This window comes from Phyllobates terribilis, unplaced genomic scaffold (assembly GCF_046119375.1).
Source record: "Phyllobates terribilis strain yellow unplaced genomic scaffold, ASM4611937v1 Scaffold_11__3_contigs__length_659146591, whole genome shotgun sequence".
NCBI classification, from domain to species: Eukaryota; Metazoa; Chordata; class Amphibia; order Anura; family Dendrobatidae; genus Phyllobates; species Phyllobates terribilis.
The window spans coordinates 441,132,567-441,147,563 of record NW_027362771.1 but is presented as its reverse complement, the minus strand read 5'-3'; the positions used below and the strand labels follow the sequence as shown (position 1 = coordinate 441,147,563).

The 14,997-nt window shown below is 42.4% G+C and overlaps 1 protein-coding gene across 1 annotated transcript in view; it reads left to right on the top strand.

Annotated features, from left to right (window-relative positions):
- The window catches only part of ABHD2 (abhydrolase domain containing 2, acylglycerol lipase), a 50,300-nt gene that overhangs the window by 21,208 nt on the left and 14,095 nt on the right, over window positions 1-14,997 (top strand). Inside the window, exons 3-6 of the mRNA XM_073653264.1 lie at window positions 135-333; window positions 459-634; window positions 2,042-2,209; window positions 13,475-13,658. Coding sequence (XP_073509365.1) covers window positions 140-333; window positions 459-634; window positions 2,042-2,209; window positions 13,475-13,658 — 722 coding nt within the window. The 5' untranslated portion in view covers window positions 135-139. The remainder of the gene's footprint in view (window positions 1-134; window positions 334-458; window positions 635-2,041; window positions 2,210-13,474; window positions 13,659-14,997) is intronic.

The window sequence follows — 14,997 nt, the reverse complement described above, 5'->3', positions numbered from 1 at the left end:
GGCGTTGGTTACTTGAATTAAAGCAATACTTAGACTTTTTTCGCCCCAGATATCTCATGACTGATAAAAATGCTGCTCTACTCTATAACGAAAAGTTCTTAAACTGAGCGGTTTGGTTTTTTTTTTCTTTGTAGCCAAGATGAGTATGATGTTGGAAACCCCGGAGATGCCCGCCGTCTTTGACGGGATGAAGCTGGCCGCTGTTGCCGCTGCCCTCTATGTTATTGTACGCTGCCTAAACCTAAAAAGTCCGACTGCTCCACCAGATCTCATTTTCCAAGATTCGACATTAAACCACTTCCTATTAAAGTCGTGTCCATTGCTGACCAAAGAGTGAGTAATCAGTCAGGCACTCATTGTATCGCTGTTTGTACAGTTCCTGCCAAGATTTTATTGCATTGTTGATGACAAGACAACTAACGCCATTTATTTATCATCACCATTTTTTATATCCTTAGATACATTCCACCTTTAATCTGGGGGAAAAGTGGACATATCCAAACTGCACTTTATGGAAAGATGGGGCGAGTCAGCTCTCCGAATCCGTACGGATTGCGCAAGTATCTAACCATGCCTGACGGAGCCACTGCAACATTTGACCTCTTCGAGCCTCTCGCTGAACATTGCACTGGAGGTAGGTAAAGCGGTAATGGCTTGTAATGAGGTGGGAGATTCATCATCAGATCCCAGCTGTCATTTTTAGAGGAGTCTTGGAAAGTAAAAGCAGTGACCTGATTTGTCAGAATGCCCATAAACCTGTCACGATGTAACCCGTTATTAATGAAGTTCTTCTCTAACCCTGGTTGTGGTATTCTGATTATTTCTGCTTTCTACCACTTTCAGTGTCTGCATGTTATCTTATTCTACAGCACTGTCATTACCTAGTATGAGCAAAACCCAATAAAACAGATTGGACAAATAAAATCTTGACAATTTCTAGAAACTTGGAAAAAGCCTTTTATTACAGGAGTTGTCTCAGGGCATCCATGTCCGATCACCCCACTGATTGCTGGGTATGCGCTGTGCCTACTGTCAGCTTGGCTATCGGCAAAAGCTTCATGGTTGGCCATTGACTATAATGGGCCGAGTTTGCAACCTTTGGAGAAAGCAAAGTGTGGACGAGTGACCCTCAAACCCCTGCCGATTGGAGCTTAGTGGCATGTCTTAGTAGTATCTCACCAGTTTTTGTCCTGAGACCAACCCCTTAATGTGTTTATTTATTTATTTTTTGCATTAAAATTTTTATTAGACGGATTTCTGCCATTGGTGAGGTAAAATCTATAATCCATGTTAACCCTTACTGAAAATGAGGACTGTCTATTGAACTCATAGTCAGATTGTAAGGCTATGGTATGGTGACAATTATCTGTAATTGGCTAGTAATAGAGCTTTACATATTACCCTTAAAAGGAATCTGTCACCAGGTTTTTGCCATCCCAGATGAGTAGCGTAATGTATTGGCAGAGACCCTGATTCCAGCTATGTGTCACTTACTGAGCTGCTTGCTGTCGTTTTGATAAAATCAGTTCTCTGAATGCTGATTTCTTTATAACCCCTTCCTCCCCACTGATTGGCAGCTTTCTGTGTACACTGTGCATAGGCAAAAAGCTGCCAATTAGTGATGGGGCGGGGTTATACAGCGCTCATGAATATGGAGGACTACCTGGCAGGAGGTTTACTAGTCTTCTAGTGATAAAATCACTGTTTTAATCAGCAGGAGATTATCAAAACTACAGCAAGCAGCCAAGTAAGTGATACATCTCTGGAATCAGGGTCTCTGTCTCTACATTATGCTGCTCTTAAATTAAGTCAGAAAAATCTTGTACCAGATACTCTTGAGGAGGCATGTAGAAATCTGAGACCTCTTGCTGCAGGTAGCTCATACACGTGGCTGTAGCCACCACATTTGTTCTCATCATAATTGCTAATGGTCTTATGTAGCAGAAGCTGAACCTGCAGCCACCAGCTGATGGTCAATGTGGCTAGCTGAAAGTTGGGCACACTTCTTAATCCACCATTGATTGTCTTTATTCCTACACAGAGAGTGTTACCATGGTTATATGTCCGGGAATAGCCAATCACAGTGAAAAGCAGTATATTCGGACTTTTGTGGACTATGCCCAGAAAAATGGCTACAGATGTGCTGTGCTGAATCACCTTGGAGCCTTGCCAAACATAGAGTTAACGTCCCCACGCATGTTCACTTATGGTATGTACTGTTTAAATTGTAAGGGCGCAATTCATCACTTGGGGTTTATTTGAGGTCACTATTTTTTTTTGTCTTGTGATATTCACTGGATCATTTTTTTTGGGCCGGCCAAATTCATTTAAAAATATGGTTCATTCATTTTGTCCAAAGTCCAAAACTTTTTTTTTTTCTGTCTTTAAAAATTTGTTGCCACTTTTTAGAGCAAAAGGCACACGTTTTGCAAAATGTTACAAAAATTACTCACAAGATTATGGTGTACATAAAATCATTCTAGGGGGATAAGATAAGTTATAGGAAAAATAATTTCTAGAACTTTCGTTTTATGTTTCAGGCCCAATTCATTAAAGCTTTTATGCCAGAATTCTGGAGTAAAAGGCTTTGAAAAACCGCAAATCAAGGCTGCACTAAAATTTTGCAATTTTGGCATTTTCACCCAGCTCTGATAAAGTGGGCGCTCCTGGGATGGGGACATGGCAGCCTCCATTCGTGATGAGTGGCACTGTTCTCTAATGCACAAATCTTACTCCAATCACGCACTAGAGTAAGATTTGCGGCTGCGAGGCGCATGCCACCTTTCAGACTCTCCTGATTTATTAAGAGGCTTGTGCCTGTCAATGAACTGGGCACATATGCCTCAGCACGCCCCATCGTCAAGACCAGCGTGATGATCGCCAGCCTTGAGTCGGGCCTTGTTTAGAAATCAGTTTATTCTTGATTTTCATTGTCAAAATTTTGCTGAGATTTCTAAAAATAAATTTGTCTTGCATTCCATGTAATGTGCCTTTTTTAAATGGGGTGTTTTCATGATATCTTTACTTTACGATCTGTGGAGATCCAACCTGTAAGACGATCATCCATCTCAGATTAAGAGTACACTGCCACCATCCACCCACTGGGCAAAGCACTACTGCTCCATTCAAGTCATGTGGCAAGAGCGCGGTGGTACACCAGTGATGTGTGCCACTCATTCCTAGGATTCATGCGAAGCCCAGAAGTCATGCCCCCACTGATCATACAGTAAGGACTTATTCCAGCCATGTATGAGATGGCAGTATTGCTCGTTTATGATTATTAGCCTGTCTAAACAAAATGCTCGTTTGTTGAGTGAAATGACTTCTAGGGACGTGAGAACATGATGTCCTTTTCGCACAGAACCATGGCCAGAACAGGCAATTAACCCCCTTCTGGACATGACGTACTATTACCTGTTATATCAGATCCCTATTAGTGATGAGCGAATATGTTTTGTTAACCCTTTCGCCGAGTATGCTCAGGCGAGCACCAAGTAGTTACAGCTGCTCGGTGATATGTTTGCATCACTCCCTTGTGCATAATTTGCAACTGTTTGACAGTTTTAATACATGTGAGGAATGTCTATTTCTTACACATTTCTCACATGTACTAAAGCTGTCAAACAGTCGCAAATCATGCACACGGGAGCGATTCAACCATACCACCGAGCAGCTGTAACTACTCGGTGCTCGGCCGGAGCGTACTCGGCGAAAGGGTTCTCAAAACATACTCGCTCATCACTAATCCCTATCTTTAAAAGCTCAGGAACTGAACCTGCATCATTCCTGGCAGATGCTGGTTATCAGCCATCATCTGCCTCTTACTGCGTGAGTGGAGATGACCTCTGCCCGCTTCTGAAAAAGACTTAAATGGAATCTGTCATCATTTTTTGCTATGTAATCTGAGCGCAGCATTATGTGGGGGCTGAGACCCTGATTCCAACGATGCTGCTTGCTGTCATTTTGATAGTCAGTGTTTTTTATTTTCTTGCAGATCTAACAGCTGGCTGAATGCTGAGCTCTGTATAACCACGCACCACTGTTTGGCAGCTTTCTTTCTATGCACAGTGTACACAGAAAGCTGCCAATCAGTGGTGGGGACGTGATCATACAGAACTCATGAATATGGAGGACTACATGGCAGCAGGTTTACTAGTCCTCTAGTAAAAATTAGTTTTATCAGCAGGAGATTATCATCTAAACTACAGCAAGCAGCCCAGTAAGTGACACATTGCTGGAGTCAAGGTCTCTGTATCTACATTATGCTGCTCTCCCTCCACCCCTGTTTACCTAGAATCTTATCAGACTGTCATGTCCTATGTAAATGGGAGGGGGAGGAGCTCTACATCTAGCTCCTCCCACATTATCTCTAATTAGGAGATGGCTGCTGATGAAATTCTATCTCCGTAATATAACAATCTGTCTTTACTGAATACAGATTTTACCTGTGAATTGAGAATTTTGTGGATGATTAATTCTGGCAGAGAAAGAAGCCGATCTCTCGGATAAGTTATATTAAAAAGTTTCATGTGTATTATTTATTTCTGAAATAAAAATGGAAACGACGGTTACTCTTTAAGAGTTGCAATAATCACATGTAAATGCAGCTTAGGCTGAATTCAGACGTCTGTGTATCTCGGTCCAAGTACAGACAGCTATCCGTGGACTGACGGCCTCATATGTGCTTAGGTAGTTTTGCAAGACAAACAAAAGACATTAATTGCAATCCGTAGCCTGTTAATGACATTAAGCAGCCAGGAGGTGTCCCAAGACAGTGTATCTTGGCCCTTTGACAACATTTCTTGATATGTCAACCTAACGTGCAAACATCAGACAGATCTCAGTCTTATTAGTACATCAAGCAAGGTTGCTTCATACTTTGACTTCTGTACAGGTTTTTTCTGATAATCAGACTAAGTTAGTCTATTACTAAGAAAGTCCCTTCACACAACGTATACAATCTACAGGCCCTGACATCAGATGAGGTTTATTTCTCCCATTACTGGCATATAAATCTTGAGGCCATGACCCAAGTTTGACAATTAAAAGAAATGTTTGTTCTCCTAATCTTCTGTGTTCTTCTTAGAAGTTCTTTCCAGGCTTGTGAAGATTGGCATTTGCACTCACCCCGTATGATGCCAATACTGTTGTTTGGAGGGCCAGTAATCTGCTTTCAGCATATTTCCCCTGAAGGCTTAGGACCAGTTTTCTATATACCCATTGTATCTGCATTGGAGCTTAAGATAAACCTTTGCTACACTGAGAAAATGCTTCAGCCTTTATTTCTAACCAGACATTATTTGCTATGCTTTGTATATCAGAGGATTTGTAGCTTCAAATTGGTTGGTTTATTATATGGTGTCTGATACATTGACTCAACCCACCCATCCCCTCCCAAAAAAAGCCCCACAAGGTATCGCATAAGATTATTTATAGTTTTACAGCTCAACATCAGTGACCTACTTGACATTAAATGGAACCTGTCACGAAAAAGCGCTACTTACAAGCAGATGTGGGGTTAATCTGCAGGTACATAGCATTGTAATGCTATCTGGCTGCTGTACTGAAAGTATGGCTACCGGGAGAAAATTAAATTTCTTCCAGTAGCCGATGCGTTACCTGCCCACGGCATTTTCATTGACAGTTCTTTCTGCACATACAGTTGGTGAATAAGTATTAAATAGGTCACCAATTTTCTATACAATGGCACCTTCAGTAGTTTAGAAATTCTAGACATGCCATCTCCGATGCAAAATATACTGATGGCATGTAACAATAAGGTTACAAAGGTATTGAGACAGCTCCCTGGTTTTACACATTATCAGATGTTTCTTGTGTGACATCTTTTTACAGGCAATCGGTTGAACCAGCTGATATTATTTTTCACTAAGTGGCAGGATTACTTTCTAATTTCTGGTGTCATGACTTTCCATGACTTTTTGCACCTCTTTCTTCACGTGTTCAATACTTTTTTCCCTGTGTCATTTCTCATTATTACATCTAATTTATGGACATGTTTGGTTTGATTTTATTTGCCTGTGTGAATTGGATGGGTTATTACATTTGGTGAGAATTTCATGTCAATAGCACCTTTAGAAATATATTTACTTTGAAAATTGGTGACGTGTTCAATACTTATTTCAGCCGCTGTATATGTATACTCTATGGTTATGTCTATGGTAGGCAAGTGGTGTTTTCTTTAAACTGCAATATCAGACTTGGCCCATGCGCAAGAATGGTGCTTTGTCAAGGGGGAGAAACAAACCTTTTTATCACGCACTACCCTATGCCTCACAAATTTATTATTGGTGATACTGAAAGCCAAGCAGCAGTGAGGTCAGGTTCACTTGTCCTGTATTTGTTATGGAATTGTGGTGGCATTTAATGTGAAGGGAGCTGCTGATTAACGGTGTTTTTCTGGCACAGCCGTCTGCAAGTGGCACTGATCATGTTGTCGGCTGATGCCAGCCAGCAAGTCTCGTGCTCATGTCCCAATCATTAGAACACAACACGTCCATGATACCTGCTGATCGGTCACGCACATTGACGGGTATCTGCTGACACAACACCAGCATGTCTCCTCTCCTAGTACAGAAATGAGCTTTGATGGACAAACCTTTGAAATATTGTCTAAATGAAGAGACTTCACTGTAGAGAAAACAAACTAAGGTGTGCAGACGTCTGGATATAAAACTTCACCAATTTATTAGTACAGCTTAAAAGCTTTGAGGTACATTAAAAATATTGCATCAAGACAAAAACCAGGGGCTTTTACTTTCCGCGCCAAAGATCTTCGCAGCCAATCTGAGATCTGGTGAGTCTTGTACTTCGTGCCTCACATGCAGCTCTGGGTGATTAAGGAAAGTCTCATTTAGGGGAGCGTCCTATACCCCTTCAAGATACCCATTGAAAGAAAATTATCATAAAATAAAAGTTGGCAGGCCTAGTCTGTAAACCCTGCCTTCTGACGTCCCCCACGTCAGCATATAGGGTACGAACTCAGGATCTCGCTTGTCTTCAGAAGATCTCATGGCTTTGGCTAAAATGGCGAAGTCTAAAGCAGTTATCTAATGGGTCACATGGATTTATGTCATCCTGCATCGTCAAAAGGGAATATATCGCCTGTAGCAGGCATCTTGTCTGAGCAGCTGTTAATAGCATTTAGAGATATGCTTTACAGCAATCACATTGACCATAGGCAGCAATAGACCGGATCTGACTCACTGACTCCTGGTCATACTCTAATCTGGGCAAAGGTTATGATGCTGTGATATCACCTATTGTGAGTGCTGGATCCTGTATTATCTGCTGTATATAGAGGTGTTATTTGTCATTGTTATCCTACCTGTAAGGATGATGAGACGGACTAGGAGTCTAACATTAGACTTAACATTCAATCTTGAGAATACCCTTTTATCACCTATCCATTGGGTAGGGGAAAACTCTGATCGCTCCAGCGCCTACTACTAGGGCCCACAGCGATCTCGAGAACCAGGGCATGAAGAGCTCTAAATCAATGCAGGGGTGGTCGATCATGCGCTCTGCCGCTCTTTCACTCTTAATGGGAGCGCCAGAGATTGGCTATCTCTGGTGGTCCCATAGAGAATGAATGGAGGGGCAGTGCACATGATCTACCACCCCTTCATTGACCTGGAGCTCTTCAGGCCCTTAAGTGATCGGAAAGTTATTCCCTACCCCACGGTTATGAGATACACTTTCAGTATTGAGAATACCCCTTTTAAAGTCCCCCAAACACATAGGATAATTGTCCAAACTCAGGTATACGGTATACACAACACTTGGCTGTTGTTCTTGACCTTTCAACTTCTGCATTTTCTTCAGCGGTGGTCGGGTTTCAGCCCTCCTTACCTTGGCCATGGCTCCGGGCACTGAGCACCTTGTACTTCTGGACTCTCCATGGAGGTTGCAGTTCTGGAATATGACAACAATGGAGGATAATGACTTCCTGATCGCTTCATTTTTGATTCTTCTCAGAGCTTTGATAGTTAACATGCCGCCTTTTGTTTCTCAGCACATTTTTTGTGACCCTGTTGGCGATTTGAAACAAAACTTTTGATGGTTCTGTGATCATGCCCCAATATCTTGGCAATTTCAGGAGTGTTGCTTCCTCTGTTAGACTTGTAACAATTTATCACTTTTCATAATTTTAAATCTTTTTGGCCCATTTTGCCTGAGAAGATCAAGCTGCCTAATAATTCTGCACACCTTAATAAAGGGTTTCTATCCTTGGGCCACAACCTCTCTCATTACACAAATACACATCACCTGAGCTGCATTCAAGTTCATACAGATTAGAGTTGGAAAATCTGAATACAATTGATGGTATGACCAAAATGCTCCTTGGCTAACATGGATATACAGTACAGACCAAAAGTTTGGACACACCTTCTCATTTAAAGATTTTTCTGTATTTTCATGACTATGAAAATTGTACATTCACACTGAAGGCATCAAAACTATGAATTAACACATGTGGAATTATATACTTAACAAAAAAGTGTGAAACAACTGAAAATATGTCTTATATTCTAGGTTCTTCAAAGTAGCCACCTTTTGCTTTGATGACTGCTTTGCACACTCTTGGCATTCTCTTGATGAGCTTCAAGAGGTAGTCACCAGAAATGGTCTTCCAACAATCTTGAAGGAATTCCCAGAGATGCTTAGCACTTGTTGGCCCTTTTGCCTTCACTCTGCGGTCCAGCTCACCCCAAACCATCTCGATTGGGTTCAGGCTGGTGACTGTAAAAGCCAGGTCATCTGGCGTAGCACCCCATCACTCTCCTTCTTGGTCAAATAGCCCTTACACAGCCTGGAGGTGTGTTTGGGGTCATTGTCCTGTTGACAAATAAATGATGGCCCAACTAAACGCAAACCGGATGGAATAGCATGCCGCTGCGAGATGCTGTGGTAGCCATGCTGGCTCAGTATGCCTTCAATTTTGAATAAATCCCCAACAGTGTCACCAGCAAAGCACCCCCACACCATCACACCTCCTCCTCCATGCTTCACGGTGGGAACCAGGCTTGTAGAGTCCATCCATTCACCTTTTCTGCGTCGCACAAAGACACGGTGGTTGGAACCAAAGATCTCAAATTTGGACTCATCAGACCAAAGCACAGATTTCCACTGGTCTAATGTCCATTCCTTGTATTCTTTAGCCCAAACAAGTCTCTTCTGCTTGTTGCCTGTCCTTAGCAGTGGTTTCCTAGCAGCTATTTTACCATGAAGGCCTGCTGCACAAAGTCTCCTCTTAACAGTTGTTGAAGAGATGTCTGCTGCTAGAACTGTGTGTGGCATTGACCTGGTCTCTAATCTGAGCTGCTTTTAACCTGCGATTTCTGAGGCTGGTGCCTCGGATAAACTTATCCTCAGAAGCAGAGGTGACTCTTGGTCTTCCTTTCCTGGAGCGGTCCTCATGTGAGCCAGTTTCTTTGTAGCGCTTGATGGTTTTTGCAACTGCACTTGGGGACACTTTCAAAGTTTTCCCAATTTTTCGCACTGACTGACCTTCATTTCTTAAAGTAATGATGGCCACTCGTTTTTGTTTACTTAGCTGCTTTTTTCTTGCCATAATACAAATTCTAACAGTCTATTCAGTAGGACTATCAGCTGTGTATCCACCTGACTTCTGCACAACACAACTGATGGTCCCAACCCCATTTATAAGGCAAGAAATCCCACTTATTAAACCTGACAGGGCACACCTGTGAAGTGAAAACCATTTCCGGTGACTACCTCTTGAAGCTCATCAAGAGAATGCCAAGAGTATGCAAAGCAGTCATCAAAGCAAAAGGTGGCTACTTTTTAGAACCTAGAATATAAGACCTATTTTCAGTTGTTTCACACTTTTTTGTTAAGTATATAATTCCACATGTGTTAATTCATAGTTTTGATGCCTTCAGTGTGAATGTACAATTTTCATAGTCATGAAAATACAGAAAAATCTTTAAATGAGAAGGTGTGTCCAAACTTTTGGTCTGTACTGTATATTTATATTATTTATTTTAAAGGGAATCTGTCACCCCCTGGCACTTATCTGACCTCTAATATGGGCATACAAGTGATAGAAATGTAAATCTATACCTACTTGTATGCCTCATATTACAGGTCTTGTTGCTGTGAAATGTCTTTTTATTCAAGCACGTTTCTGATTCTTTCAGGCCCAGGGTCTGGAAGAAATCCCTGCCTGTGTGAATTACTATGTTTCCCCTCTCCACTGCATGTCACAGTGCCCTGTGATGTGCAGTTGCAGCAGCCAAATCCAGTCACCGTGACATGCAGGGGAGGGGGGAAACTTTGTAATTCACACAGGAGGCAGGGATTTCTTCCAGACCCTGGACATGCAAGCATCAGAAACTTGTATGAATAAAAAGACATTTCACAGCAACAAGACCTCTAATATGGCCATACAGGTGATAGAAATGTAAATCTATACATATCACCTTGTATGGCCATATTAGAGGTCAGATAAGTGCCAGGTGTGACAGATTCCCTTTAACCAAAAGGGGGAAACCTGATGTGCTGATTCTGTCTGGCCTTAGGAGTCCAGTGGGTGGTCCTATAACGACTGACAGCCGTCATTGTAGAACAGTGCATACAGATCAATTACTAAATCTGCCTGCCCTCCAGACTCCCAAGCATAGAAAGAGGAGAGTTCTTAAAAAGCATCCAAGTTGTACTGACTTTTTTCCTGCATCCCTACATATCAGTCTGCCGTGCTCCTCCTGCTCTATATCTCTCTCTCATAGGACTGGATATTTAGTGCTTTATTTGTACTCCATCAGAGAAGCACTATGTAAATGATTTGTGTTATGAAGGTTGGTCACCATTTACAGTAATACATGGGAAGTTTTCCTTTTCTAGTTTTTACTTCTCCAATTGTTAGTGTGGTCGTGAAGCGCATTGTAGAGATTAATGTGTTACAACTTTGTGGGCCGCTGATTGTAGGAATTGTTGGTGACTAATTCCACTTTATTTATGGCTACCATACTTAATAATCTTTAATAATAATCTTTATTTTTATATAACGCTAACATATTCCGCAGCGCTTTACATACATTATCGTTGCTGTCCCCATCGGGGCTCACAATCTAGATTCCCTATCAGTATGTTTTTGGAGTGTGGGAGGAAACCGGAGAACCTGGAGAAAACCCACACAAACACGGGGAGAACATACAAACTCCTTGCAGATGTTGTCCTTGGTGTGATTTGAACCCAGGACCTCACTGCGCCACCGTGCCGCCCTGTAGAGACGCTTTTTTTCCTATGGGTAAATCTCTGACCCAAGACTAAGAAAATGTGTTTGGCCTTTTGCTTTGGGTTAATGTTGCTGACCCTTAATTCCAGTTATTAATATCTGCTCTACAAATTGTAAATTCATGGAGGCTTCCTGGCAGAAGTGAAATACCAGAATATCATGAGTCTAGGGAAACCTCCTGCATTAGACCAAGGCTAACTAAAGGCCAAGAGCCAAGTGGTCTTATTCTGCTGGAGAAAGCAAAATCAGAAGATATACTTTAGTTTAATCAAACATTTGTTAGTATGTTGTCTTCTGATGGGTATATACAGTACTTTCATCCTGCTCAGATGTCTCTGAGCTTCCATTCAGTAGGATGTAGGTTCGCGCTCACTCCATTAAGCTAGTAGGTATTCTTCAGTAAGCATTATGGGGCCTGTCATTACATCGGCTTCTGTGCTGGTGGAAGTAGGCCATGCACATAAGATAGCTACTGTAATACTGTTAGTACCTATACTCCGCATGTTTATTTCTACAGGATGTGGGAGACTAGGTGTTGCCAGATACTTTTAATCAAAAAAATTTGTGATGTTGAAGCCAAATTTTCTCAACCCTAAGGCCCCCATGCACGTTTGACAGAAAAAAAACATTTTCCGGCTGCATGTTGGCTTTTTTCAGACGATCAAGGAATGAGTGCTAGGCTTCCAAAAAATCGAACATGCCTGATTGGTGGTTGAACTGTAAGAAATATTCGTTGTCAAAATTGGCCATTCCGGACAACTTATCTGCTATGTATCACTATATTGTTTTCCCTGCCAATTGAAGTGCAATTGTGTACACTAAAATTGTCTACCATTGCCAGTGACATTGATCTATTGTGTATGATTGACTACAAGGGTGTGCAGCCATACTCTCCTGCCCGAGCTGCAGCTGCTTACTGCACAGTATGTGCCGTCCATCTTACACCAAGCGAATATTGTGCGTGTGTCCCATAGATTAGAAAAGGACTTGTGCATATTAATCTCTGGCTGTCATATGGTTGTCTCAGCCAGGGGTACAGGTCCATCATGCCACTCCCAAAGACAAATATAGTGGAAGAATATTCTTGCACAGCCTCTGTAATATAAATGGTGCATTTCAGTAGCCTGGTAAACTAGTGTCCCAGCACCTCCTCTGTGTAAGGTCTGCTAGGGCTGCAGACCGGCATTGTACACTATTTAATACCAGTAAAATGAATCGCATGCTGGCCTATACTTAAAGGGGTTGTCCTTCAAACAAAGTACATTTTATTAATAGAACTTGGAATAAAAATAACTTCTACATGGGATGTGTGTAAAAATAAATATGTTCCTGTCTGGAGAAGGTATACATGTGCCCCCGCTATGTACTGTGTAATAGGTGTGAAAGCAGGCAGGGAAATGTTTTATCTCACAGAAAAGACCACATGGGATCATAGCTGATTCTGTCTGAATACTCTTTTGCTTCCCCCCCTTGGCCTGGAGATTACAGTACTTTACTGACAACATCACTGTCCCTATTGAGGCTCACAATGTAATTTCCCTTATCTGTATGTTCTGCTTTCCTCCCACAAAGGCATACGAACTCCTTGCTGGTGTTGTCCTTGGTGGGATTTGAACCCAGGACCTCCCCCCAGCACTGCAGAGCCATAGTGCTAAGCACTGAGCCACCATGCTTCCCAGGAGCTGTGGTATGATCAGACCATGTTCCTGCACGGTCAGACACAGCCATTACACAGTACACAGCAGGGGCACATTTATAAGATTATCTCAGCACAGGAACATTTTATTTAAACACATCCAATTGTGGAAGTTATTTTTATTCTAGGATCTATGGATTAAAATGTACTTTGCTTGGGGGACAACCCCTTTTAATATTTTCTGTGATGAGAAAATGTTTTGTTTTTCGTAATACAATAATTTTTTTATCAACATGGGGGAGGGAGGGGGCGTAAGTAATTTACCATTTCACATGAGATGGACTATAGAATAGGATTCCTACCAGCACTCTATTGCCATTGCACCATTACTTCTGCCATTTTCAATATTCTCTGTATCTTACAGGTAGAGATCATAATTCTATGTCATCATTTAGGTTGTGATTCCATAGACGCTGTATTCTTTCTTGAGTGACGGCTGGATGGTTAGATCAGTTTTGCATTTGTAAAGTTCATCCTGCCCTTTTTTTCTTTTACTCCAGGCTGCACTTGGGAATTTGGCGCCATGGTGAACTATATCAGGAAGACCTTTCCACAGACCCGACTGATCGTTGTAGGATTTAGCCTTGGAGGAAACATTGTCTGTAAATACCTGGGTGAAGCAGTGACTAATCAGGAGCGAGTCTTGTGCTGTGTGAGTGTGTGCCAGGGGTACAGCGCCTCCCGGTAAGTGTTGTACACTCGGTGCTGGTAATGCATCGTACCCTCTTTGCCACGTACCGTATTTTTCGGACTATAAGACGCCCCGGACCATAAGAGGCACCTAGGTTTTAGAGGAGGAAAATAGAAAAAAAATTGAAGCAAAAAATGTGGTCATGATGCATTGTTATGGGGGAGGGGGTCTGCTGCTGAGACTGTTATTAGGGGTTATGTCCCACAAATCTGAACTAATATCCCCCATCCTGTTATTCATGGGTCCTCTATCCCCATATCTCCATCCTGGTATTCATGGGTACCCCATCCCCATATCCCCATCGTGATAGACATGTGCCCCCTCATGCAGCACACATAAAAATAATAAAGGATTCTACTCGCCTTCCCTCTGCTCCAGCGGCATTCTGTTCTGATGCCAGCAGCTGACATTAGCGTGTAAGCAGCGCATGACGTCACAAACGTGCGCTCACATGCTGAGATCAGCTGCCGAAAGTCACTGCTCCCCACGCCCATGGGAGTGGAGAGCAGTGAATATTCATGCTCTTTAGTAACAGGCACACGTGATAACCGAGCAGCTACAGGAGCCGCAGCTGTCACTGTGCCCGCCATTAAAGAGAATGAATATTCACTGCTCCACACGCCCATAGTCCCTCCCACCGTCGGCTTTAGTGCATAGAGGCGGGATGGACTATGGACTTGGGGAGCAGTGAATATTCATTCTCTTTAGCAGTGGGCATATTGTGAGCTGCAGCAGGTGGCTCCTGCCTCTGTGACCCCCCCCCACCCCTCGAATGCTGCCACTCCCACCCCCCCCACCCCCCATCCGGACAACCATCCACACCGTAAATCCGAACTAGAAGACGCACCCTCCACTATCCTCCAAAATTTTGGAGGAAAAAAAGTGCATCTTATAGTCTGAAAAATACGCTAACTATTTACAGAAGTTGATGAATTTACTTCTAAAAAGATGAATTTGGTGTTTCATGGTTGACAAGGTTGAAATAAGACAAAGGTTCCACAAATGCAGCCTGGTCACAACAGTAAACTATTCTTTACTATGCATAGCTGTTTTATCTTTCCACCTTTCTGCTGCTGTTTTTGTGTTATGCTCAAATCAGTAATTGGCATTTAGAAATAATGAACAGATTCAGAATTTGGGATAAAATGAGAGCACTTGTTAGTCTCCGGAGGAACTGATCTGCCCCTTTGCTTCTCCATGATTGCCTAAGTTTAGGAAGTTGCTGGTTTTAGGGATGGCACACTATCGGTGAGTGGCTTCTTTCTACAGTAAAAGCTGCAGATGTTACTGTATAACCTAGCTTTTTGACTAAATCTACTGTCCACATGCCCT